The sequence below is a fragment of the Bombina bombina genome, chromosome 4, assembly GCF_027579735.1.
Source record: "Bombina bombina isolate aBomBom1 chromosome 4, aBomBom1.pri, whole genome shotgun sequence".
Classification (NCBI taxonomy): Eukaryota; Metazoa; Chordata; class Amphibia; order Anura; family Bombinatoridae; genus Bombina; species Bombina bombina.
In genome coordinates, this window is record NC_069502.1 from 913251046 (window position 1) to 913275641 (window position 24596).

At 39.1% G+C, this 24596-nt stretch overlaps 1 protein-coding gene across 1 annotated transcript in view; it reads right to left on the reverse strand.

Moving 5' to 3' along the window:
• The window catches only part of EPM2A (EPM2A glucan phosphatase, laforin), a 695864-nt gene that overhangs the window by 121870 nt on the left and 549398 nt on the right, over nt 1-24596 (reverse strand). The window contains exon 3 of the mRNA XM_053711843.1: nt 17050-17224. Within this exon, the coding sequence (XP_053567818.1) occupies nt 17050-17224 (175 nt within the window). The remainder of the gene's footprint in view (nt 1-17049; nt 17225-24596) is intronic.

Consider the following 24596-nt stretch of genomic DNA (forward strand, 5'->3'; position numbering starts at 1 on the left):
TGCAAACACCTCCGGATGGAGTTCCCACTCCCCCGGATGAAAAGTCTGTCGACTTAGAAAATCCGCCTCCCAGTTCTCTACACCTGGGATATGGATAGCTGATAGGTGGCAAGAGTGAATCTGCTTGTTGAGAGTTGCAAGAGAATGACTGGGTATGGTAGTGAGGGGAGGAGCTATATAGACAGCTCTGCTGTGGGTGTCCTCTTGCAACTTCCTGTTGGGAATGAGAATATCCCACAAGTAATGGATGATCCGTGGACTGGATACACCTTACAAGAGAAAAGGCAATAGATGCGTCGATTTTCTTGAGATATGATACTATCCTTTTCCTTTTAATAGGAGATGTAAGACCACCAATGTTCCAAGAGATAAATTTAACTCTGGCTGCCATATAATTTATTTGTGAGATAATGAAAGAGGAAAAGAAGAAAGAAAAAAAAAAAAAAAAAGGGAAAGAAAAAAAAGGGAAATAACCCCCCCCCCCCCCCCCCGAGAGAGAGAGAGAAAAGAAAAGAAAGAAAAAGAGAGAAAGAAGAGGAAAAAGGGAAAAAAAGGGGGGGAAAAATAGGAGGGAGGGGGAAAGAAAAGGAGGTGGGGAGAAGAAACATAAAATAAAATAACATAATAGAGAGCTATACCACCTAAGCCCCTCAGATCCTCAAATTGTTTCTCCTTAGGGACACCAATTATCCTTAAATTATTCCTTCTTGCCCTAATCTCCAAATCTTCAACTTTGTTTTGTATTTTAAGTAGGGCAGAAGTAGTTGTTTCAAGCTTATCATTCTGACTTGAGGTAAAATCCTCAAGATCAGATACTCTCTGTTCAACTTCAGAAAGCCTTCCAGCAAATTGCTTGACTTCTGTAGCTAGGTGTGCAATGTCCTGCTTAATCTCATTTTTGAGAGCGTCTACTTTAGGTGAGAGAGCTTCAGAGATATTGCTGACTAGAGACTGCAGGTCATTGCAGTCCTGCGTGATCAGTGCATTACGAGAAGGTGTCTGAGTCTCTGCAGGGGCCTCATTAAAAAAAAAAAAATTGTCCCTTTGTCTAGCCGCCATGACTGAGGGTGAAGATTTGGAGTGCAAGTGGAGGAATTTATCCATAGACTATGAGAATGTGAAAAGAAAAAAAAACAAAAAAAAAAAAAAAAAAGATGAAAAACAGTCAAGAGTGTGTGATAACGTGGAAAATAGGGGGACAAGCCCCCTGTGAAAAAGTTTAAGGGGAGGTGAAGTGCTGAAGTGAAGGAGTTTGCGCTTACTGGGTGCTAAAAAAAAAAAAAGGGGGGAGGGTGAATTAGTGATAGAGGTCAGTCATGGGGGGGGACAAGGAGAGATTGTTCCTCATACTTGAATTGAGGCCGCAGGTATGATATTATACTAACTCTAAAAAGGCAGGGTTCAGATAGTAAGTAATACTTTAAACCTCAAAGCACTATTTTATTTTTCCCCTGGAGTCTTTATTAGCTCGTATTTATTTATCAGATGAGATTCTTTAATCTCTAGCAAGATGTAGACTAGCCTAGGGCGCCCTTGTAAATAAAAGACTGTATACTGTGAGAAAAGCAAGTGCCTTTAGTCAGTCTATAAAAGAGAATTTAAAGCAAGAGAAAAAACAATGTAAATTTGGGAGATTTTATGTTATTAATACTTCATAGTTAGCCCTGTAAGTTAAAGAGACCTCTTACAAAAACTTTAAATCAGAACAAACATGGTACCTAATCTTGGAAATACATAATTTAGGCTATTTCCTTAAGCATATACTTTAACTAGATATAAGCAATCTGATGGAGAGTTTAAAGGAGTAACAATACGTTCCAGTCAATGACAAGTTAAATGTTATAATATTAAGACTTACACCCCTTATCTGTATTTATCCCAAAGCTTTGGGAACTAAGCCCATTCTCTCAAATGCCCCCTTCCTCCACCCCCTCCTCTTCTTCTTTCCCTCTTTCTTTTTCTTTTAAAGAGAGACAGAGAGCTAGAAACCCAATATCAGTCTATGTATATTTAACCCAGAAAATAGAGCAAACTATTTCTCAATACAGAGCGTGAATGATATGTAGTTGTTATCTTTGAGTTGTAATATTCAGAGAGGCAAGGGGCTAAAAACCCAGTATCGTTCTATTTACATTTAGCCCATGTAATTTTTAACTATAACAGAAAGAGCAAGTTATTAATACCATGTAAAAATAATATAAAGTTATGGTAGAAAAGTGTAGGCAGCTAGCAAATAAATGTCCAGTACATTACCAGTTCTTTATTTGGGGGAAGAATGAAAAACGTCCAGTCATGGAAATAAACCCCCCTCACACAGCACCGGTGGGAGGGGGGGATGTTGAAACAACTAGTAACGTTGGAAAGCTGCTGAGTACCTTCTGTGGGCCGAATCCAGCTTAAACAGAGGAAGAAGAGAGTAACCTGGAGCGCCAATTAAGCTGACAGGCAATTCCGATCCGATTCCCTCACGCAGCACCGGTGGGAGGGGAGGATGCCAAGAGAACAGGTAGCGATCAGAGTGTCCCTTTTGAACCGAGACCGGTAAATCCAGTGAGGGAGAGCAGAAGCCCGGGGCAGCAGAACAAGCTGACAGGTAACACCACTCCAGTCTCCCCGCGCAGCAACGGTGGGAGGGGACTTCAGGGTTGGTAGCGTAGCTCCGGGATCCGCATCCCCTCTCTATTCTCCTCTTCGTTAGGAGCATAGGAAAGCAGCATGCAGCCGTCAGCTGTGGTAAATTCACACAATCAAGGAGAGCAGGGAGAGCTAAGCTCCGGGACGGGACAGCCTTCAGGGTAGAAAGTCAGGCAATAAGCAGGATAATAACCAGTCGCCTTCCAGAGCCAGTTAAGCCTTCCCCATGGCACTGGCAATGCTAGCAGACCTGAAACCAAGAGTAGCCATGGGTCTCTGGCGGACCCCCGACATCAAACAGACCTCGGCTCCCAGCCAATCATCAGGTAGATGGGATGTTTTAAGCCATTGTGAACATCTTTCAGGGAGTCCGTGAAAACATATTATATGAATTGTTTGGTGAACTGAGTGAAACTATTAGACAGGGTTTTGTCCTGCAGTTTTGGTTTTTTTTTTCCCTTTCTTTTCTCTTCTTTTAAGGAAAAAGTTCCTTTTGCTGGATATTGTATATATATATATATTTAAAATCAGGTTAGAGTCCTTGGTAGGGCACTGTGTAGGTTCCAGTAGCTGTGAAAGTAGCTATGCAAGCCGCCCAGGGTCTAATGTTTGGGGCGCGGTTTGCTCGCCAAGAGGATTGAAGAGAAGGAAATTCAGAACAGGTGTTGCACCTGACCACACACCTGAGCTCCTCCTCCGGAAACCAAAAAGCATGCAATTTTAAATAACTTTCCAATTTACATCTAATATCTACTTTCTTCATTCTTTTGATATCCTTTGTTGAAAATCATATCTAAATATGCTCAGTAGCTGCTCATTGGTGGCTGCACATAGATACCTCATGTGATTGGCTCACCCATGTGCATTGCTATTTCTTCAACAAAGGATATCTAAACAATGAAGGCACATTCTAGCCACTGCCTCACCAGCCTCTGACGTCACCGCACGTCACTGCCCTGAACCTAACTCTAACACCCCCTAACTTAAATATAATTAAAATAAATCTAAATAAAACTTACAATTATTACCTAAATAACCTATTTAAAACTAAATACAAATACAAACTTACCTGTAAAATAAAACCTAAGCTAGCTACAAAATAACTAATAGTTACATTGTAGCTAGCTAAGGTTTTATTTTTATTTCACAGTTAAGTTTGTATTTATTTTAACTAGGTAGACTAGTTAGTAAATAGTTATTAACTATTTACTAACTACCTAGTTAAAATAAATACAAAGTTACCTGTAAAATAAAACTTAACCTGCCTTGCACTAAAAACTAACATTACAAGAAAATACAAAAATTAAATTAATCAAATACAATTATCTAAATTACAAAAAAAAATAAAGACTAAATTACACAAAATAAAAAACGAAATTATCCAAAATAAAAACTAATTACTCCTAATCTAATAGCCTTATCTAAATAAAAAGCCCCCCCCCAAAATAAAAAAACCTTAGCCTACACTAAACTGCCAATAGCCCTTAAAAGGGCCTTTTGCGGGGCATTGCCCCAAAGAAATCAGCTCTTTTACCTGTAAAAAAATACAAACAACCCCCAACAGTAAAACCCACCACCCACACAACCAAACCCCCCAAATGAAATTCCATCTTAATAAACTTAAGCTAACCATTGCCCTGAAAAGGGCATGTGGATGGGCATTGCCCTTAAAAGGGCATTTAGCTCTTTTACGGTGCCCAAACCCTAAGCTAAAAATAAAACCCACCCAATAAACCCTTAAAAAAACCTAACACTAACCACCGACGATCCACTTACAGTTTTTGAAGACCGGACATCCATCCTCAGCCAGGCAGCAGAAGTCTTCATCCAAGCAGGCAGATGTCTTCATCTAGACGGCATCTTCTATCTTCATCTATCCGGCTCGCAGTGGGTCCATCTTCAAGACATCCGGCGCGGAGCATCCTCTTCTTACGATCGCTGCTGGAAAATGAAGTTCCCTTTAAGTGATGTCATCCAAGATGGCGTCCCTTACATTCCGATTGGCTGATAGAATTCTATCAGCCAATAGGAATTAAAGGTGAAAAAATCCTATTGGCTGTTGCAATCAGCCAATAGGATTGAGCTTTCATCATATTGGCTGATCCAATCAGCCAATAGGATTGAGCTCGCATTCTATTGGCTATTCCAATCTGCTTCTGATATCAGCCAATAGAATGTGAGTCTGATTCTGGGTCTTCTATCTCTGGGTCTAAAAAAAGATAGATTTCTAGAACATCTCAGATCCATAGAAGACCCAGAATCAGACACTCTTGTCTCTAGACATTTTAAAAGCATGCACAATTCTGATACATCCTCATTAACTCTACAAGGTATTGACCATGTCCCCATATGGAAGAGAGCGGGAGACAGAGAGAGCAAACTTAACAAGAAAGAGGTTTATTTGATTTTTTCCTTAAAAACCTCAAGTCCCTTAGGGATTAATATGAGGAGGGATTTGGATTTATTTATATACTGTAGGTCTTTCTTAAAAGCAATAGATACTAGCTAGGAAAACATGTATCTACTAGGGGTTTACCTATATGAATTTATGTGCTATAGTGTCTATATATAAACATCTCCTTCTTTAAATTTCTAAAAATTTACTCTGTATAGGAATATTTTATTGAAGTGAAACAATATATGAAATATATAAGGACAATCTACAATGTATTAGAGCTGATAATTTTCCCTTTATTGGAACTCACCCAATTCGATGTATGTTCATTATATGATCAAGTATTTGAATTAACAGTAATGATATTTATTCACATTCCTATTGATGGTTATTCTGAAATAGATATAACATATTCTAATGTGTAATATTTGTACAGAATATTATTGTTCATGAGACGCTTAACAGGTATTTCATACAAATGGTGTATATGCCTTTAAATTTTGGATATTTAAATGTGTTTGGTCTGGTCACCAGTATGCAGTGACCAAGTGCGCTTGTGGACGAAACACGTCTGCATAGAGACTAGACTACACTTACCTGTGTAAGCCTTTTTATTACACCTTTGATGCTTTTAAACTTTGTAATAATAACATTTGAAGAATTTCTTTTATGCGGTTGTGGATTGTCCTTTGTTGGGAGTCGGAGCGCACTACTTTTGAATACCTATTATTTTATGTAATTTGGGGTTAATTTAGGGGGTGTTAGGTTAGGGGTTTAGTAATTAAATTAGGTTCATTTCGATGTGGGGGTTTGGCGGTTTAGGGGTTAATAGATTAATTAGGTTTGTTGCGATGTGGGTGAATGACGGATTAGGGGTTAATCGTTTAATTAGGTAAATTGTGATGTGGGTAAATGGCGGATTAGGGGTTAATAGTTTTATTAGGTAGATTGTGATGTGGGTGAATGGCGGATTAGGAGTTAATACATTTATTAGGTTTATTGCGATGTGGGTTAATGGCAGATTAGGGGTTAATAGTTTTATTAGTTATTGCGGTGGGGGTTGGCGGTTAACAGGTAGATAGATATTGCGCATGCGTTAGGTTTTTTTAATATTTTCAGGGAGTTACGGTGCTCACATTTTTAGTGCAAAGGCTTGCTGCGTCTGCCTATGTGTGGCGAGGTGAAAATGGAGTAAAATTTCTCCATTTTCGCCGCATAAGTCCTTGCACTGAATATGTGATACCGATTGTGATGCGGGTCTATGTTAGCTTGTGGGAGTAAAAATTGCGGATGACGGGTGAAATATATGCGCCGCATTTATATGCAGCTCATATATGTGATAGCAAAACCACGTAAAAACCGGCGTCGCCAGCTTTTGTGGGCGACGCCGCATATGTAATCTTGCCCATATATGCTAAAGGAAATTGTGCCCCTCCAGGTTTCACCACCATGCAGTCTCTGTCTTGATTTCTTTTTTCAGCCGTTTGCTTCTACTGAACATGCTTAAAAAATAAATTGTTAGCATTTCTAGTCACAGAGGGTGCCCATAAAGGGCTAAATTATGAGTGGAGCAGCAATAGTTACTCGCAAGTGAAAAAGGGTTTATCGCGGGTGTTTTGAAGCGTCAGGTTTTCACTCGTTTTACAAGTTGAAAGTAAACGCAGATGATTAAGCGCAATTGAAGTTAACGCTTAGCGGGTTAGAGGGACCTCAGATCCCTTTAACTGGTTTGTGAAACAAAAATGTCTCACAAAACATCAAAAATAGATTACAAAGCACAGCTACATTCATAATAATACCACATAGTAAAAATTATTCAAAATAAAAATTGCACAAAAAAGTTATAAGGGCTCAAAGAATCTCAGATTGTAGAAAATAAAGGAGGCAAAGGGCTTTAACATAGAGATAAATACATATACATCTCTAAAGATGCGTATGTATATACAGGGAGTGCAGAATTATTAGAAATGGCAAAGAGTCCCAGCAAAGCTGGCCATATAGTCCCTCCTAGGCTCCGCCCACCCCAGTCATTCGACCGACGGACAAGAGGAAAAATATAGGAGAAACCATATGGTACCGTGGTGACTGTAGTCATCAGACCTGATTAAAAAAACCAGGGCGGGCCGTGGACCGGACACACCGTTGGAGAAAGTAATTTATCAGGTAAGCATAAATTCTGTTTTCTCCAACATTGGTGTGTCCGGTCCACGGCGTCATCCTTACTTGTGGGAACCAATACCAAAGCTTTAGGACACGGATGAAGGGAGGGAGCAAATCAGGTTACCTAAACGGAAGGCACCACGGCTTGCAAAACCTTTCTCCCAAAAATAGCCTCCGAAGAAGCAAAAGTATCAAATTTGTAAAATTTGGCAAAAGTGTGCAGTGAAGACCAAGTCGCTGCCTTACATATCTGGTCAACAGAAGCCTCGTTCTTGAAGGCCCATGTGGAAGCCACAGCCCTAGTGGAGTGAGCTGTGATTCTTTCAGGAGGCTGCCGTCCGGCAGTCTCATAAGCCAATCGGATGATGCTTTTAAGCCAAAAGGAAAGAGAGGTAGAAGTCGCTTTTTGACCTCTCCTTTTACCAGAATAGACAACAAACAAAGAAGATGTTTGTCTGAAATCTTTTGTAGCCTCTAAATAGAATTTTAGAGCACGGACTACGTCCAAATTGTGTAACAAACGTTCCTTCTTTGAAACTGGATTCGGACATAAAGAAGGTACAACTATCTCCTGGTTAATATTCTTGTTAGAAACAACCTTTGGAAGAAAACCAGGCTTAGTACGCAAAACCACCTTATCTGCATGGAACACCAGATAGGGCGGAGAACACTGCAGAGCAGATAACTCTGAAACTCTTCTAGCAGAAGAAATAGCAACCAAAAACAAAACTTTCCAAGATAGTAACTTAATATCTATGGAATGTAAAGGTTCAAACGGAACCCCTTGAAGAACTGAAAGAACTAGATTTAGACTCCAGGGAGGAGTCAAAGGTCTGTAAACAGGCTTGATCCTAACCAGAGCCTGAACAAATGCTTGAACATCTGGCACAGCTGCCAGTCTTTTGTGTAGTAAGACAGATAAAGCAGAGATCTGTCCCTTTAGAGAACTTGCAGATAATCCTTTATCCAAACCTTCTTGTAGAAAGGAGAGAATCTTAGGAATTTTTATCTTATTCCATGGGAATCCTTTGGATTCACACCAACAGATATATCTTTTCCATATTTTATGGTAAATCTTTCTAGTTACCGGTTTTCTGGCCTGAACCAGAGTATCTATCACAGAATCTGAAAACCCACGCTTTGATAGAATTAAGCGTTAAATCTCCAAGCCGTCAGCTGGAGGGAGACCAGAATTGGATGTTCGAATGGACCCTGAACAAGATGGTCCTGTCTCAAAGGTAGCTTCCATGGTGGAACCGATGACATATTCACCAGGTCTGCATACCAAGTCCTGCGTGGCCACGCGGGAGCTATCAAGATCACCGAGGCCCTCTCCTGTTTGATCCTGGCTACCAGCCTGGGAATGAGAGGAAACGGTGGAAATACATAAGCTAGGTTGAAGGTCCAAGGTGCTACTAGTGCATCTACTAGAGTCGCCTTGGGATCCCTGGATCTGGACCCGTAGCAAGGAACCTTGAAGTTCTGACGAGACGCCATCAGATCCATGTCTGGAATGCCCCATAATTGAGTTAGTTGGGCAAAGATCTCCGGGTGGAGTTCCCACTCCCCTGGATGGAATGTCTGACGACTCAGATAATCCGCTTCCCAGTTTTCCACACCTGGGATGTGGATCGCAGATAGGTGGCAGGAGTGATCCTCCGCCCATTGAATTATTTTGGTCACTTCTTTCATCGCCAGGGAACTCCTTGTTCCCCCCTGATGATTGATATACGCAACGGTCGTCATGTTGTCTGATTGGAATCTTATGAATCTGGCCTTTGCTAGCTGAGGCCAAGCCCTGAGAGCATTGAAGATCGCTCTTAGTTCCAGAATGTTTATCGGGAGAAGAGACTCTTCCCGAGACCATAGTCCCTGAGCTTTCAGGGATTCCCAGACCGCGCCCCAGCCCACTAGACTGGCGTCGGTCGTGACAATGACCCACTCTGGTCTGCGGAAGCTCATTCCCTGGGATAGATGGTCCAGGGTCAGCCACCAACAGAGTGAATCTCTGGTCTTCTGATCTACTTGAATCATTGGAGACAAGTCTGTATAGTCCCCATTCCACTGTTTGAGCATGCACAGTTGTAATGGTCTTAGATGAATTCGTGCAAAAGGAACTATGTCCATTGCTGCAACCATCAACCCTACTACTTCCATGCACTGTGCTATGGAAGGACGTGGAACAGAATGAAGAACTTGACAAGTGCTTAGAAGTTTTGACTTTCTGACCTCTGTCAGAAAAATCCTCATTTCTAAGGAATCTATTATTGTTCCCAAGAAGGGAACTCTTGTTAACGGAGACAGAGAACTTTTTTCTATGTTCACCTTCCATCCGTGTGATCTGAGAAAGGCCAGAACGATGTCTGTATGAGCCTTTGCTTTTGACAGGGACGACGCTTGTATTAGAATGTCGTCCAAGTAAGGTACTACTGCAATGCCCCTCGGTCTTAGAACCGCTAGAAGGGACCCTAGTACCTTTGTGAAAATTCTTGGAGCAGTGGCTAACCCGAATGGGAGGGCCACAAACTGGTAATGTTTGTCCAGAAAGGCGAACCTTAGGAACTGATGATGTTCTTTGTGGATAGGAATATGTAGGTACGCATCCTTTAGATCCACGGTAGTCATAAATTGACCTTTCTGGATAGTGGGTAGAATCGTTCGAATGGTTTCCATCTTGAACGATGGTACTCTGAGAAATTTGTTTAGGATCTTCAAATCCAAAATTGGTCTGAAAGTTCCCTCTTTTTTGGGAACTACGAACAGATTTGAATAAAATCCCATTCCCTGTTCCTTTATTGGAACTGGGTGTATCACTCCCATCTTTAACAGGTCTTCTACACAATGTAAGAACGCCTGTCTCTTTATTTGGTTTAAGGATAAGTGAGACATGTGGAACCTTCCCCTTGGGGGTATTTCCCTGAATTCCAGAAGATAACCCTGAGAAACTATTTCTAGTGCCCAGGGATCCTGAACATCTCTTGCCCAAGCCTGAGCAAAGAGAGAGAGTCTGCCCCCTACTAGATCCGGTCCCGGATCGGGGGCTACTCCTTCATGCTGTTTTGTTAGCAGCAGCAGGCTTCTTGGCCTGCTTACCCTTGTTCCAGCCTTGCATCGGTTTCCAGGCTGGTTTGGGTTGTGAGGCATTACCCTCTTGCTTAGAGGATGCAGAATTAGAGGCCGGTCCGTTCCTGAAATTGCGAAAGGAACGAAAATCAGACTTATTCTTGGCCTTGAAAGGCCTATCTTGTGGAAGGGCGTGGCCCTTTCCCCCAGTGATGTCTGAGATAATCTCTTTCAATTCTGGTCCAAATAGAGTTTTACCTTTGAAAGGGATGTTAAGCAATTTTGTCTTGGATGACACATCCGCTGACCAAGACTTTAGCCAAAGCGCTCTGCGCTCCACGATTGCAAACCCTGAATTTTTCGCCGCTAATCTAGCTAATTGCAAAGCGGCATCTAAAATAAAAGAGTTAGCCAACTTAAGTGCGTGAACTCTGTCCATAACCTCCTCATATGGAGTCTCTCTACTGAGCGACTTTTCTAGTTCCTCGAACCAGAACCACGCTGCTGTAGTGACAGGAACAATGCACGAAATGGGTTGTAGAAGGTAACCTTGCTGTACAAAAATCTTTTTAAGCAAACCCTCCAATTTTTTTATCCATAGGATCTTTAAAAGCACAACTATCCTCGATAGGAATAGTAGTGCGCTTGTTTAGAGTAGAAACTGCCCCCTCGACCTTAGGGACTGTCTGCCATAAGTCCTTTCTGGGGTCGACCATAGGAAATAATTTCTTAAATATAGGGGGGGGGAACAAAAGGTATGCCGGGCTTTTCCCACTCCTTATTCACTATGTCCGCCACCCGCTTGGGTATAGGAAAAGCGTCGGGGTGCACCGGAACCTCTAGGAACTTGTCCATCTTGCATAATTTCTCTGGAATGACCAAGTTGTCACAATCATCCAGAGTAGATAACACCTCCTTAAGCAGTGCGCGGAGATGTTCTAATTTAAATTTAAATGTCACAACATCAGGTTCAGCTTGTTGAGAAATTTTTCCTGAATCTGAAATTTCCCCATCTGACAAAACCTCCCTCATGGCCACTTCAGATTGGTGTGAGGGTATGACAGAACAATTATCATCAGCGCCCTCCTGCTCTTCAGTGTTTAAAACAGAGCAATCGCGCTTTCTCTGATATGTAGGCATTTTGGATAAAATATTTGCTATGGAGTTATCCATTACAGCCGTCAATTGTTGCATGGTAATAAGCATTGGCGCGCTAGATGTACTAGGGGCCTCCTGCGTGGGCAAAAGTGGTGTAGACACAGTAGGAGATGATGTAGTATCATGTTTACTCCCCTCATCTGAGGAATCATCTTGGGCAATTTCATAATCTGTGGCAGTACTGTCCTTACTTTGTTTGGACGCTATGGCACAATTATCACACAAATTTAAATGGGGAGACACATTGGCTTTCATACATATAGAACATAGCTTATCCGAAGGCACAGACATGTTAAACAGGCTTAAACTTGTCAATAAAGCACAAAAAACTTTTAAAACAAAACCGTTACTGTCTCTTTAAATTTTAAACAGAAAACACTTTATTACTGAATATGTGAAAAAGTATGAAGGAATTGTTCAAATTACCAAAATTTCACCACAGTGTCTTAAAGCATTAAGAGTATTGCACACCAAATTTCAGAGCTTTAACCCTTAAAATAACGGAACCGGAGCCGTTTACAAATTTAACCCCTATACAGTCCCAGCTATAGCCTTTGCTGTGACCTAACCAAGTCCAGAGGGGAATACGATACCAAGTGACGCCTTCTAGAAACTTTTCCAGCTACTTTCAGATCCTCACACATGCATCTGCATGTCTTGCTCTCAAAAAACAACTGCGCGGTAATGGCGCGAAAATGAGGCTCAGCCTACAACTGGGAAGGCCCTCCCTGACTGGAAAAGGTGTCTAACATAGTGCCTGCCGTTAAAAAACGTTCCCCAAGTTTATAAATGTGAATTATCAGCATAAACATGTATAAAATGCCCAAATAAAGCAATCGATTTAGCCCATAAAAGTGTCTACCAGTTTTATAGCCCATATTAAGCCCTTTATTCTGTTTGCTTGACTAAGAAAATGGCTTACCGGTCCCCATGAGGGGAAATGACAGCCTTCCAGCATTACATGGTCTTGTTAGAAATATGGCTAGTCATACCTTAAGCAGAAAAGTCTGCTAACTGTTTCCCCCAACTGAAGTTACTTCATCTCAACAGTCCTATGTGGAAACAGCAATCGATTTTAGTTACTGTCTGCTAAAATCATCTTCCTCTCACAAACAGAAATCTTCATCCTTTTCTGTTTCAGAGTAAATAGTACATACCAGCACTATTTTAAAATAACAAACACTTGATAGAAGAATAAAAAACTACATTTAAACACCAAAAAACTCTTAACCATCTCCGTGGAGATGTTGCCTGTGCAACGGCAAAGAGAATGACTGGGGTGGGCGGAGCCTAGGAGGGACTATATGGCCAGCTTTGCTGGGACTCTTTGCCATTTCCTGTTGGGGAAGAGATATTCCCACAAGTAAGGATGACGCCGTGGACCGGACACACCAATGTTGGAGAAAAACAAATATATACCCATTTCAATTATTTATTTTTACCAGTGAAACCAATATAACATCTCAACATTCACAAATATACATTTCTGACATTCAAAAACAAAACAATAACAAATCAGTGACCAATATAGCCACCTTTCTTTGCAAGGACACTCAAAAGCCTGCCATCCATGGATTCTGTCAGTGTTTTGATCTGTTCACCATCAACATTGCATGCAGCAGCAACCACAGCCTCCCAGACACTGTTCAGAGAGGTGTACTGTTTTCCCTCCTTGTAAATCTCACATTTGATGATGGACCACAGGTTCTCAATGGGGTTCAGATCAGGTGAACAAGGAGGCCATGTCATTAGATTTTCTTCTTTTATACCCTTTCTTGCCAGCCACGCTGTGGAGTACTTGGACGCGTGTGATGGAGCATTGTCCTGCATGAAAATCATGTTTTTCTTGAAGGATGCAGACTTCTTCCTGTACCACTGCTTGAAGAAGGTGTCTTCCAGAAACTGGCAGTAGGACTGGGAGTTGAGCTTGACTCCATCCTCAACCCGAAAAGGCCCCACAAGCTCATCTTTGATGATACCAGCCCAAACCAGTACTCCACCTCCACCTTGCTGGTGTCTGAGTCGGACTGGAGCTCTCTGCCCTTTACCAATCCAGCCACGGGCCCATCCATCTGGCCCATCAAGACTCACTCTCATTTCATCAGTCCATAAAACCTTAGAAAAATCAGTCTTGTGCTTTTGGGCACTCCAGTGATGTTGCAGCTCTGAAATATGGCCAAACTGGTGGCAAGTGGCATCTTGGCAGCTGCACGCTTGACTTTTCTCAGTTCATGGGCAGTTATTTTGCGCCTTGGTTTTTCCACACGCTTCTTGCGACCCTGTTGACTATTTTGAATGAAACGCTTGATTGTTCGATGATCACGCTTCAGAAGCTTTGCAATTTTAAGAGTGCTGCATCCCTCTGCAAGATATCTCACTATTTTTGACTTTTCTGAGCCTGTCAAGTCCTTCTTTTGACCCATTTTGCCAAAGGAAAGGAAGTTGCCTAATAATTATGCACACCTGATATAGGGTGTTGATGTCATTAGACCACACCCCTTCTCATTACAGAGATGCACATCACCTAATATGCTTAATTGGTAGTAGGCTTTCGAGCCTATACAGCTTGGAGTAAGACAACATGCATAAAGAGGATGATGTGGTCAAAATACTCATTTGCCTAATAATTCTGCACTCCCTGTATATATATATATATATATATATATATATATATATATACACATATATATATATATATATATAATAGATATGTATGTGTGTGTACATATGTATTTATATGTGAATATATGTATTTACAGACATAGAGTATATACACATATAAACACATAAATACTGTACATATGTTTACAAATTTAGACATACAGTGGGGTAAAAAAGTATTTAGTCAGCCACCAATTGTGCAAGTTCTCCCACTTAAGAAGATGAGAGAGGCCTGTAATTTTCATCATAGGTATACCTCAACTATGAGAGACAAAATGTGGAAACAAATCCAGACAATCACATTGTCTGATTTGGAAAGAATTTATTTGCATATTATGGTGGAAAATAAGTATTTGGTCACCTACAAACAAGCAAGATTTCTGGCTCTCACAGACCTGTATCTTCTTCTTTAAGAGGCTCCTCAGTCCTCCACTCATTACCTGTATTAATGGCACCTGTTTGAACTTGTTATCAGTATAAAAGACACCTGTCCACAACCTCAAACAGTCACACTCCAAACTCCACTATGGTGAAGACCAAAGAACTGTCGAAGGACACCAGAAATAAAATTGTAGACCTGCACCAGGCTGGGAAGACTGAATCTGCAATAGACAAGCAGCTTGGTGTGAAGAAATCAACTGTGGGAGCAATAATTAGAAAATCGAAGACATACAAGACCACTGATAATCTCCCTCGATCTGGGGCTCCACGCAAGATATCACCCCGTGGGGTCAAAATGATCACAAGAACGGTGAGCAAACATCCCAGAACCACACGGGGGGACCTAGTGAATGACCTGCAGAGAGCTGGGACCAACGTAACAAAGGCTACCATCAGTAACACACTACGCCGCCAGGGACTCAGATCCTGCAGTGCCAGACGTGTCCCCCTGCTTAAGTCAGTACATGTCCGGGCCCGTCTGAAGTATGCTAGAGAGCATTTGGATGATCCAGAAGCAGATTGGGAGAATGTCATATGATCAGATGAAACCAAAGTAGAACTGTTTGGTAGAAACACAACTCGTCGTGTTTGGAGGAGAGAGAATGCTGAGTTGCAACCAAAGAACACCATACCTACTGTGAAGCATGGGGGTGGCAACATCATGCTTTGGGGCTGTTTCTCTGCAAAGGGAACAGGACGACTGATCCATGTACATGAAAGAATGAATGGGGCCATGTATCGTGAGATTTTGAGTGCAAACCTCCTTTCATCAGCAAGGGCATTGAAGATGAAACGTGGCTGGGTCTTTCAGCATGACAATGATCCCAAACACACCGCCCGGGCAATGAAGGAGTGGCTTCGTAAGAAGCATTTCAAGGTCCTGGAGTGGCCTAGACAGTCTCCAGATCTCAACCCCATAGAAAACCTTTGGAGGGAGTTGAAAGTCCGTGTTGCCCAGCGACAGCCCCAAAACATCATTGCTCTAGAGGAGATCTGCATGCAGGAATGGGCCAACATACCAGCAACAGTGTGTGACAACCTTATGAAGACTTACAGAAAACATTTGACCTCTGTAATTGCCAACAAAGGATATATAACAAAGTATTGAGATGAACTTTTGATATTGACAAAATACTTATTTTCCACCATAATTTGCAAATAAATTCTTTCCAAATCAGACAATGTGATTGTCTGGATTTGTTTCCACATTTTGTCTCTCATAGTTGAGGTATACCTATGATGAAAATTACAGGCCTCTTTCATCTTCTTAAGTGGGAGAACTTGCACAATTGGTGGCTGACTAAATACTTTTTTGCCCCACTGTGTGTGTATATACAGTATATATATATATATATATATATATATATATATATAAGTGCATTGGAAGTCTTTGCAGTTAAAGGGACATTTTAAACACTTAAAATGCTAGATAGAATGATGCATTCAAAGAAAAGATTACTCTGAGAATTACTTGGAGATGTAGTTTTTAAAGTTTCCTTAGCTGTTTAAATATTGACAAAACAAAGGTAAAGTTTTAGTATCTATAAAACAATTGGAGCTGCCATGTTGTAACTTAGATTACCTTCTCTGCTGGGGCCAATTAGGGGCAGTTATAAATAGGTAACTAGAGTGTGCAACCAATGGCTTTGAGCAATATAACAGTGTCCTGCATTTCCATTTCTAACAGGAACTGAAATACTCACAATTTCATAATGGAATTACAGGAAAAGGGGACAAAAAAAATTGTGAAAGTATATTGCAGAAATTTTTTATATATATGATTTATCATTTTATACAGCCACCTCAAAGTGTTTAATGTCCCTTTAAGTAGATGAAAACAAGGAAAAACATATTTATGCAATATTCATATTTAATAATAGTTTTAACTATGTATTTACTGTAAATATTTCACATTCCAATGTTCTTCACATAGGGGAATATGTTCTAAGTATTTATAAATAAATATTCCTATATATAATCATGTATGTATATATATATATATATATATATATATATATATATAGGTATAAATATATATTTTACCAAAATACCATCATATACCTGTATATATAGAAATATATATGTATGAATAAATAGAACATATTCTTCTATGTGAAGAACATTGGAATGTGACATATTCATATTCTCAAGGTTAGCGCACTTGAGAATATGCGATTGTGTTTGTGCGCAAGTGGGGTGTTTTTCCCCCACTTTTTTGCTTCATTGACTTATATGGGGGAAAATGTTCTCTCTCAAGCACAGTATTGAAAGTTCGGCTTTCTAAGCACGTAGGGTTAGCATACAAGCGAAAACTGTTTACTTTCAACTTGTAATACGAGCGCTACCCGACTCATGCAAAAAACTTACTTCTAGTGCAGTTAACGTTCGAGTGGGAGCGTCAAATAGTGCTCCACTTGTAATCTTGCCCTTAATGGGCAGTAAACACGTCAATATTTTAATAGAAATGTTTTAGTCATGGGTAACCAGGTCCTTAGCTGCTATATGAAAATAAAAATAATATATTCTCTAATGTTTACCTTGAGAAGTGCATTGCTTGGTGGTCAGCAATGTGAAAATAAAAGTCAGTTGTGTGCTTCATCTCATTGGTATGTCCAGTGCCTTCAATCCAATGTCCCACAGGACAGCAATAAACCCCATCCACTATGTTACTTTCATTGTAGGCGTTGCAGCGGTCATGATGAGGGCCATTACCTGACGGAAAAACACAAACAATTGGAAAGAGTTTCTTTTTATTAACTAATGGTTCAACTTCTTTGTTCCATTTTCATATTTCAATAATTAAAAAATAAAACAAATTAAAAAATAGCATAGCAATTATTTAGACAGAACTTCCATTATGATGGAATACAATATTGTATTTGCAATAAAGAATTTTAGTCTAACAATTAAAATTGTCATAGAGTGGACTATGTTAAGAAAAAAGTTAAAAGGGATAGGAAAGTGAATCATGATTCAGATAGAGCATTCAATTTTAAGATACTTTTAAATTAACGTCTATTTTCAAATGTTCGTTGTATCCCTTTTTCAAAAAAACATATGCACATATCCTACACTAGTGGGAGCTAGCTGCGGATTGGTGCCTGCACACATTTGTCTCTTGTGATTGGCTGACTAGATGAGTTCATCTAGCTGCCATTAGTGCAATGCTGTTCCTTCAGCAAAGGATAACAAAAGAATGAAGCAAAATTGATAACAAAAGTAAATTTGAAAGCTGTTTAAAATTGTATGTTCTATCAAAATCATGAAAGAAAATGTTGAGGTTTCCCGTCCCTTTAAGAACTAGCATGTACTCATAGGGACATGTTACCAATTTGGCTCAAGAAGGGTTCACTGGTGACATTGTACACTCAATTTTTAACCCTGAATGGTCAGTTACTTAACCAATTAGCATTTGGTAAAACATTTTTTAAAGAAATTAAGACGCATTAATGGGAGGACTGTAGCTGGAAGTACCTGAAGATGTTTATCAAGGGTATCAATCAAGACAGAACAACTCATTTTATTTTGTGGAAGTACAGATTATAGCTGGAACGTGTATTACAGTACACTACTTATAGGTGAAAGCCCCAGGGGTTTTGCACAGGGTATTGGTTGGTGCACAACTGCATTGAATGGAATGTCCTTTAGAGTAGGAGATCTATTAAATGGAATGGTTCATTTAGTGCAGGGGGTCCCTTTAGTAAAGTATGATTTAGGGATATTGAATCTCTTGGATTTGGGAGAGTTTCCCTGGATGCTGGGGAGAATGTTTTACATATAGAGTTAATTAACCCTTTAAGGACGCAGCTTTCAGTTTGCTCAATTGTTTTATGACGGAAAAATTCTGTCATATGTCCTTAAGAGGTTAAAATGGGGCGGAAATTTCACAACAAATGTCATGTTTGTGACAAATCAAATTTTATGTTTTTGGTGGCAATCATAGACTTAAAGGGACATAAAACCCTTTAAAAAACAAACAAAAAAAATTCATGATTCAGATAGTGTAAAATTAAAAAAAAAACGTTTAACTTCTATTATCAAATGTACTTTGTTCTCTTGGTATCCTTTGTTAAAAAGCAGGTAGAAAGGTGTAGGAGTGTACACGTGACTAAGCAATATACGGCAGCAGTTTTAGAGCTATGCTATAAAAATAGTAGGTGGTAGCAATGTTTCCTTTCATCTACTGCTCCAGAAATGTGCATTATACCGACTCTGATATCTCTTCAACAAAGAATATCATGAGAACAAAGTAAATTGATAATAGAAGTAAATTAAAAACTTTTTAAAAATTGGATGCACTGTTTGAATAAGAATTTTGTGTTTCATGCCCCTTTAACCCCTTTACTACTGGGAATTTCAGAGAAAAAATTGCCAAAGGTATTTTTGCTATCACTCCGTTTAAAGAGAAATAGAGTCTTTGTTTATTTAATTTACTTATGAAAAGTAAGGTATTGCTCTAGGCTCATTTTGGTATCTTTGGTGACACTATTGCCAAATACAATCATATACTGTATAAACATTTTATAACTTTTTTTTTTTTCTTTTTTAAACTCTGGGTTTCTCACTGAAATTATTTACAGACAACTACGGCATAGCTTTGCAATTCGTTTTTGACAATTAGAAGGCCGCTAATTGCAGCTGCGCACTACACATGTTAGCATCAGTTAGCTTGTAAGGTTAATTTTTTCTGTAGTGTAGAGACTACCCTCCCACCCCCTGCTCAGAGCAGGCGGACAGGGCTATGGAGCAGTGGTCTTTAGACCGCTGCTTCATAACTTGTGTTTCTGGCGAGTCTGAAGACTCGCCAGAAACACGGCCCTTCAAGCTCCGTACGGAGCTTGATAAATATGGGCCCTGGAGTAACCATATGTATTGTAAAATTTGGCACAAAGCTGTAGAATCAATGCCAGACAGCGTGAATGCGGTCATTAGGAAAATGGTGGTCATACCATATATTGATTTTCAGTATGTACTAAAAAACAAATCTTTACTTTTATTAGTGAAAATTAAAGGGCCACTAAACCCAAAATCTTTTTTTCATGATTCAGATAGAGAATACAAATGTAAACAACATTACAATTTACTTCTATTATTTATTCTACTTCATTTTTTAGATATACTTAGTTGAAGTAAAAGCAATGCACATGGGTGAGCCAATCACACGAGGCTTCTATGTGCAGCAACCAATCAGCAGCTACTGAGCATATCTAGATATGCTTTTCAGCAAAGAATATCAAGAGAATAAAACAAATTAGATAATAGACGTAAATTAGAAAGATGTTTAAAATTGCATTCTCTTTCTAAATCATGAAAGAAAAATTGTGGGTTTAATGTCCCTTTAAGTATTTTCATTTGAGAACTACTGTATGTTTTGGAAGAAACTTGTTTTTCTGAAATGCTGAAACAAAATAAGATTGTGGTAGTAGGCACATACCTTTGGTTTCTTTTGTATACACAGTATCTTATAGTTTAAATTCTACAGCTTTGTACACTCCTGCCATTCTCTCAGCCAGCTTCAGGAGGTAGCCACCTTGGATGCTTTTACAATGTCTAAACTTTTTTCTACCTGTCTACTGATCCGGAAAGAGATTGGAGGTGTTGATTCTGGAGGAAGACATAAATACAGCCTATATAAGAAGAACTAGAATGGACTGTCAGTCATTAGCCCGGATAAAGACCTATTGTGTGAAATAGACTATTTTTGTTTAAAGGGACATAAAACCAAAAATTGTTCTTTCTTGGTTCAGATAGAGCATACAATGTTAAACAACCTTCCATTTTACTTCTATTATCAATTTTGCTTCATTATCTTGGTATCCTTTATTGAAGGAGAAGCAATGTACTACTGGGAGCTAACTAAACACATCAGTAAACCAATGATAAAAGGTATATTTGTGCAGCCACCAATAAGCTGCTCGCTTCCTGCTCCTCAGTCTACCTAGGTATGCTTTTCCACAAAGGATACCAAGAGAATGAAGCACATTCAATGGTAGAAGTAAACTGGAACATTGTTTAAAATTGCATGCTCTGTATGAATGATGAAAGAAAATGTTTGGGTTATCACGTCCCTTTAACATTTGCACCTTATTGAGCAATGACGGAATGTATTCTACCTGCATACTGATCCAGAGAGAGGCTGGAGGTGAGTTTTAAATGGACACGATTATGTGTACGGTGATGGAACATTTTACCAGCATCTGCTAAAGTATTTAAGAAGCATACTACAAATGAGGGGTTGTACAGACTATTATGGAGTAATAGGTTATAGGTTATTGGCCAGGTAACCATCTGCCAGCTACATTTCAGGACCCTGCTCTGCCATCAATAAGTATTTGTCTCTAGCGTATTTACCCTTACCAAACACAATGACTACCTTACAGCCGCATGGTATTGCTGCTAACTTATGCATATTTTAATATATTTTTCTTTTCTGCAGAGACAATTATTTTTAACTGACTTTATTATTGCTCAGTCTTATAAAAGTTATGGGGGATTTATTCATTCCTACGACATTCAAAAGTTGAATAAACTGTATTTTGTAAATGTTTTTTTATGTGCTACATATGGGCTAAACATATATATAACTAAATATAATATATATATATATATATATATATATAATTTCCTTTCACAACAGTCTTTAAAGATTTCCTATGTATGCTGAGCACTTACTAGCTGGTTTTCCAATTACTCTTCCAAGTTGCTCACACGGAATATGGAGTGCTCAAATCATGCAATGATGCCGTTTTGCTTAATTCAGAATGTGGTCTACCTCATCGTTAAAACACTTTGAGTGCAGCCTTGGTGTTTGATGTAAACCACAGAAGTGCAATTGTCTGATGGTAAACCTCAAAAATGACTCCTGTATTAATAAGGGATATCTCTATAAAGCCCTGATAAGACCAAACTTCCAGCATGCTATGTGAGCCCCAGACAGCACCTGAACCTGACAGGCTGCATCAATGGTGATCACTACCCTAGTTAGATGGAGAAAGGAGGCTACTTGAACAAACTATTGGGAAGTCTGCCACCATCAGGACTGTAGGAAGAGAAGTGAGTTGGAGCAAATGCCTTCTGCAACTTTAATCTGCGTTAATTAGTGAGAGACAGTTTCATTGATCTGAATCTATTATAATACACAGGAAAGAAACCATGGTTTGAGAAATTAGAGAGCTCTTTGGGGGGTTGATTTTCCAACTGTAAATACAAAGGAAATAAAGAACATTGCTTACATGTTCCTTTGCCATCTGGAGAGAGGTAGCCTGTACCAGAATGTCATCTAGGTAAGGAGCTACTGCAATCCCCTGAGGTCTCACTACTAACAAAAGAACTCCACGCTTGGTGTCATTGCAGGACCAAAATGAAGCACAACAAACTGATAATGCATGTTAAGGATGGAGCATCTGAGGCATTTTAAAAGATCTTTGTGAACATGGATAGCAAATAGGCATATTTAGGTCTATGGTAGACATTAATGGACACTCCTGACTTAAAGTCAGAACATTCATAAATTTGTTTAGTTTAGAGATTCAAATTGAGCCTGAAAGTCCATTCTTTATTCAGAACAATGAAAAAGGTTAGAATAGATCCCTTTATTCTGTTCCTCTAAAGGTACCATAATAATTACTCCTATAACTTCTAGGTCTGTTACACATACCAAGAAAGCTCTTGCCTTTAAAGGATCCTTGGGAAACTCAAGAAAACTTCCTTATGGTGGGTAAGACAGAAAGCCTAGGTAGTACCCCAGGAAAATTATGTTCAGTACCCAAGGGTCCTAAACTAACTTTTCTAGTCAGAACAGTCATAGCAGCATGTTTTGCATTAATGCAAGTCATTCCAAAAGCTCCATCAAAAATAAAACTGTTTGCAGTCTTGACCAACCTTAAGCGATCCTTTTATTGTTGTCACACTAGATTACAGTAGCTGCATGCTACAGTGAAAGCTGGACAAACATATTGCTTGTCAGCTGAAGACCATCAAGCTGTCTGTCTAATGGATCATTGGAAGAGGTGCTGTTGGTTAAATAAATGGTAATTTTCCTAGTCAGTGTAGAGATACTACCATTCACCTTTGAAATAGTATATTCATGAATTTGGCAGAGGAAACAAAAGGAACACCTTGTTTGTTCAATTTCTTGGAATTAGGTCAGAAACCGAATTATGTACAGGGAAGGTAGATGTCTTTTTGGAGCTGCCTTAAAGATTGTTTGTCTGTTTCACAAAACAGTTAACCAGAGATCTGAGGATGCGCTATCCCGACGTGCGTTAACTTCAATTGCGCTCAAGAGATCGAATTTACTTTCACCTTGCTATACAAGCACTACACCCGACACGGGCAAACAGACGCGGTAAACATCTTTTCGCTCGTAATGTGGCCCAGAATCTGCAATACACTCTCTACAACTTTTTCTTATTCTGAGACTAAATTAGAAAACATAAAGTCCAGTAAAATCCATTTTTTTGATGGATAACCTCTTGCTAAATTAGATTAAATATTAGACAATGTACTCTGATGTCAATTTAGGACTGAAAACATTTAGTAGAATAATAGCATGCATTTAGGGCAGTATTTTCATACCTTCAGAAATGTTCGTTTTTATTCTCAAATTACCAATAATCAAATTTTAGTTACAGTTCAATATTAACTTCTCCATTAACCTTTTCAAGCTTCTCTGACTTTAGAGCAATAATTTTTTAAATCATATAGTTTTAAAAATTTGTCATGCTTAAATTAAATTTAGTTTATAGGTTAAAGAATAAAAATAAGACTGAAACAAGATCAAATAGGGTGTTCTTCAATGGCAGAGACAATTATTTGTTCAAGGTGACCTAGATTAAAAAAGATACCAAAAGTCTTCTTCCTGATCACCAGTGAAATCTGATGAAGTAATTTACAGTGACAGATGCCAAAGTGTAATTAACTTTCCTTAACCCAAAATGTCATTAACAAACCTTCTGCATTAATTACTAGAACAATTAAAAATAGAACATTAAAATACTTCTACTTAATCCACAAAACATGCTAATCTACTGCCTAATTTACAGAAAAGCAGCAGTATTTCCGTTTTGACAGCATACAAATAATTTTGTGACAATCCTAGTTCTTTTTCTACTCTGATGAATTTACCAAAATAAATCTCATAATGGGAAATAATTTAGAAATGTTTCTAGCTACTTTGATTGTAAACCTCTAAGCACTTTAAAAAAAAGACAAACCAGTTAGAAATGTGCATAGATAAATATTCATACAGTTCAAGCAAAGGATATAAACCAATAAAGGACCAATTTTCAACTTAAGGGACATTGTATAAAATAATTATCATCCTTATGAAAATCAGCATTTAAACATGTTCACGTTGATGTAAACCAGGTTTATATTTAAACTACCATACCAGTATCAGTTATGCATTTCCTACTAATGTTGATTTATAGGTACCCTTCAGCCAATGAGAAGTAAGAAGATATATACTGTATTAGGCTACAGTGTGTGATTTTGTAAAATTTTGGGATGGTGGTGTGCCGCAGGATTTTTTAATGTAAAAAAGGTGCCTTGGCAAAAAAAGGTTGAAAATCACTGCTTTAGTAAACACTGCTTCTGTTGGTGGGAGGAGCTGTAGCATAGTCTAGTTAGAGGGATAGTGAGATCTTCTAGTAATGGGCAGTAACAATCTCTACAATACACTAAATGCTAGACTGTCAGCGGTACTGCTGTGTGATCACCCGCACTGTGTGGAACCATTCAACCCTTCACTGGATTTCATTTTCTTTCATTAGTAAATAGATTATATATACAGTATATATATATATACACTATAATTGCATTTGTAACGCGTCTGTCAATGTCGTCAGTTGCGCATGGGTCCTCAAAGGAATGTTGGCAGTGCTAAGCAGCCAACAAAATGTTGGCTGCGCGCGCAGCCAAAATAATTCACCTGGATGTAGTGAAGCTGCATCCAGCTAGATTCCGAAGATTTCTAAAAAAAAAAAAATAACTGCCCACACGAAGTATTAAGAACAAAAAAAAAACTAGTAAAATTATTAACCCCTAAATCCGCCAACCCCAACATCGCAAACTACCTAATACA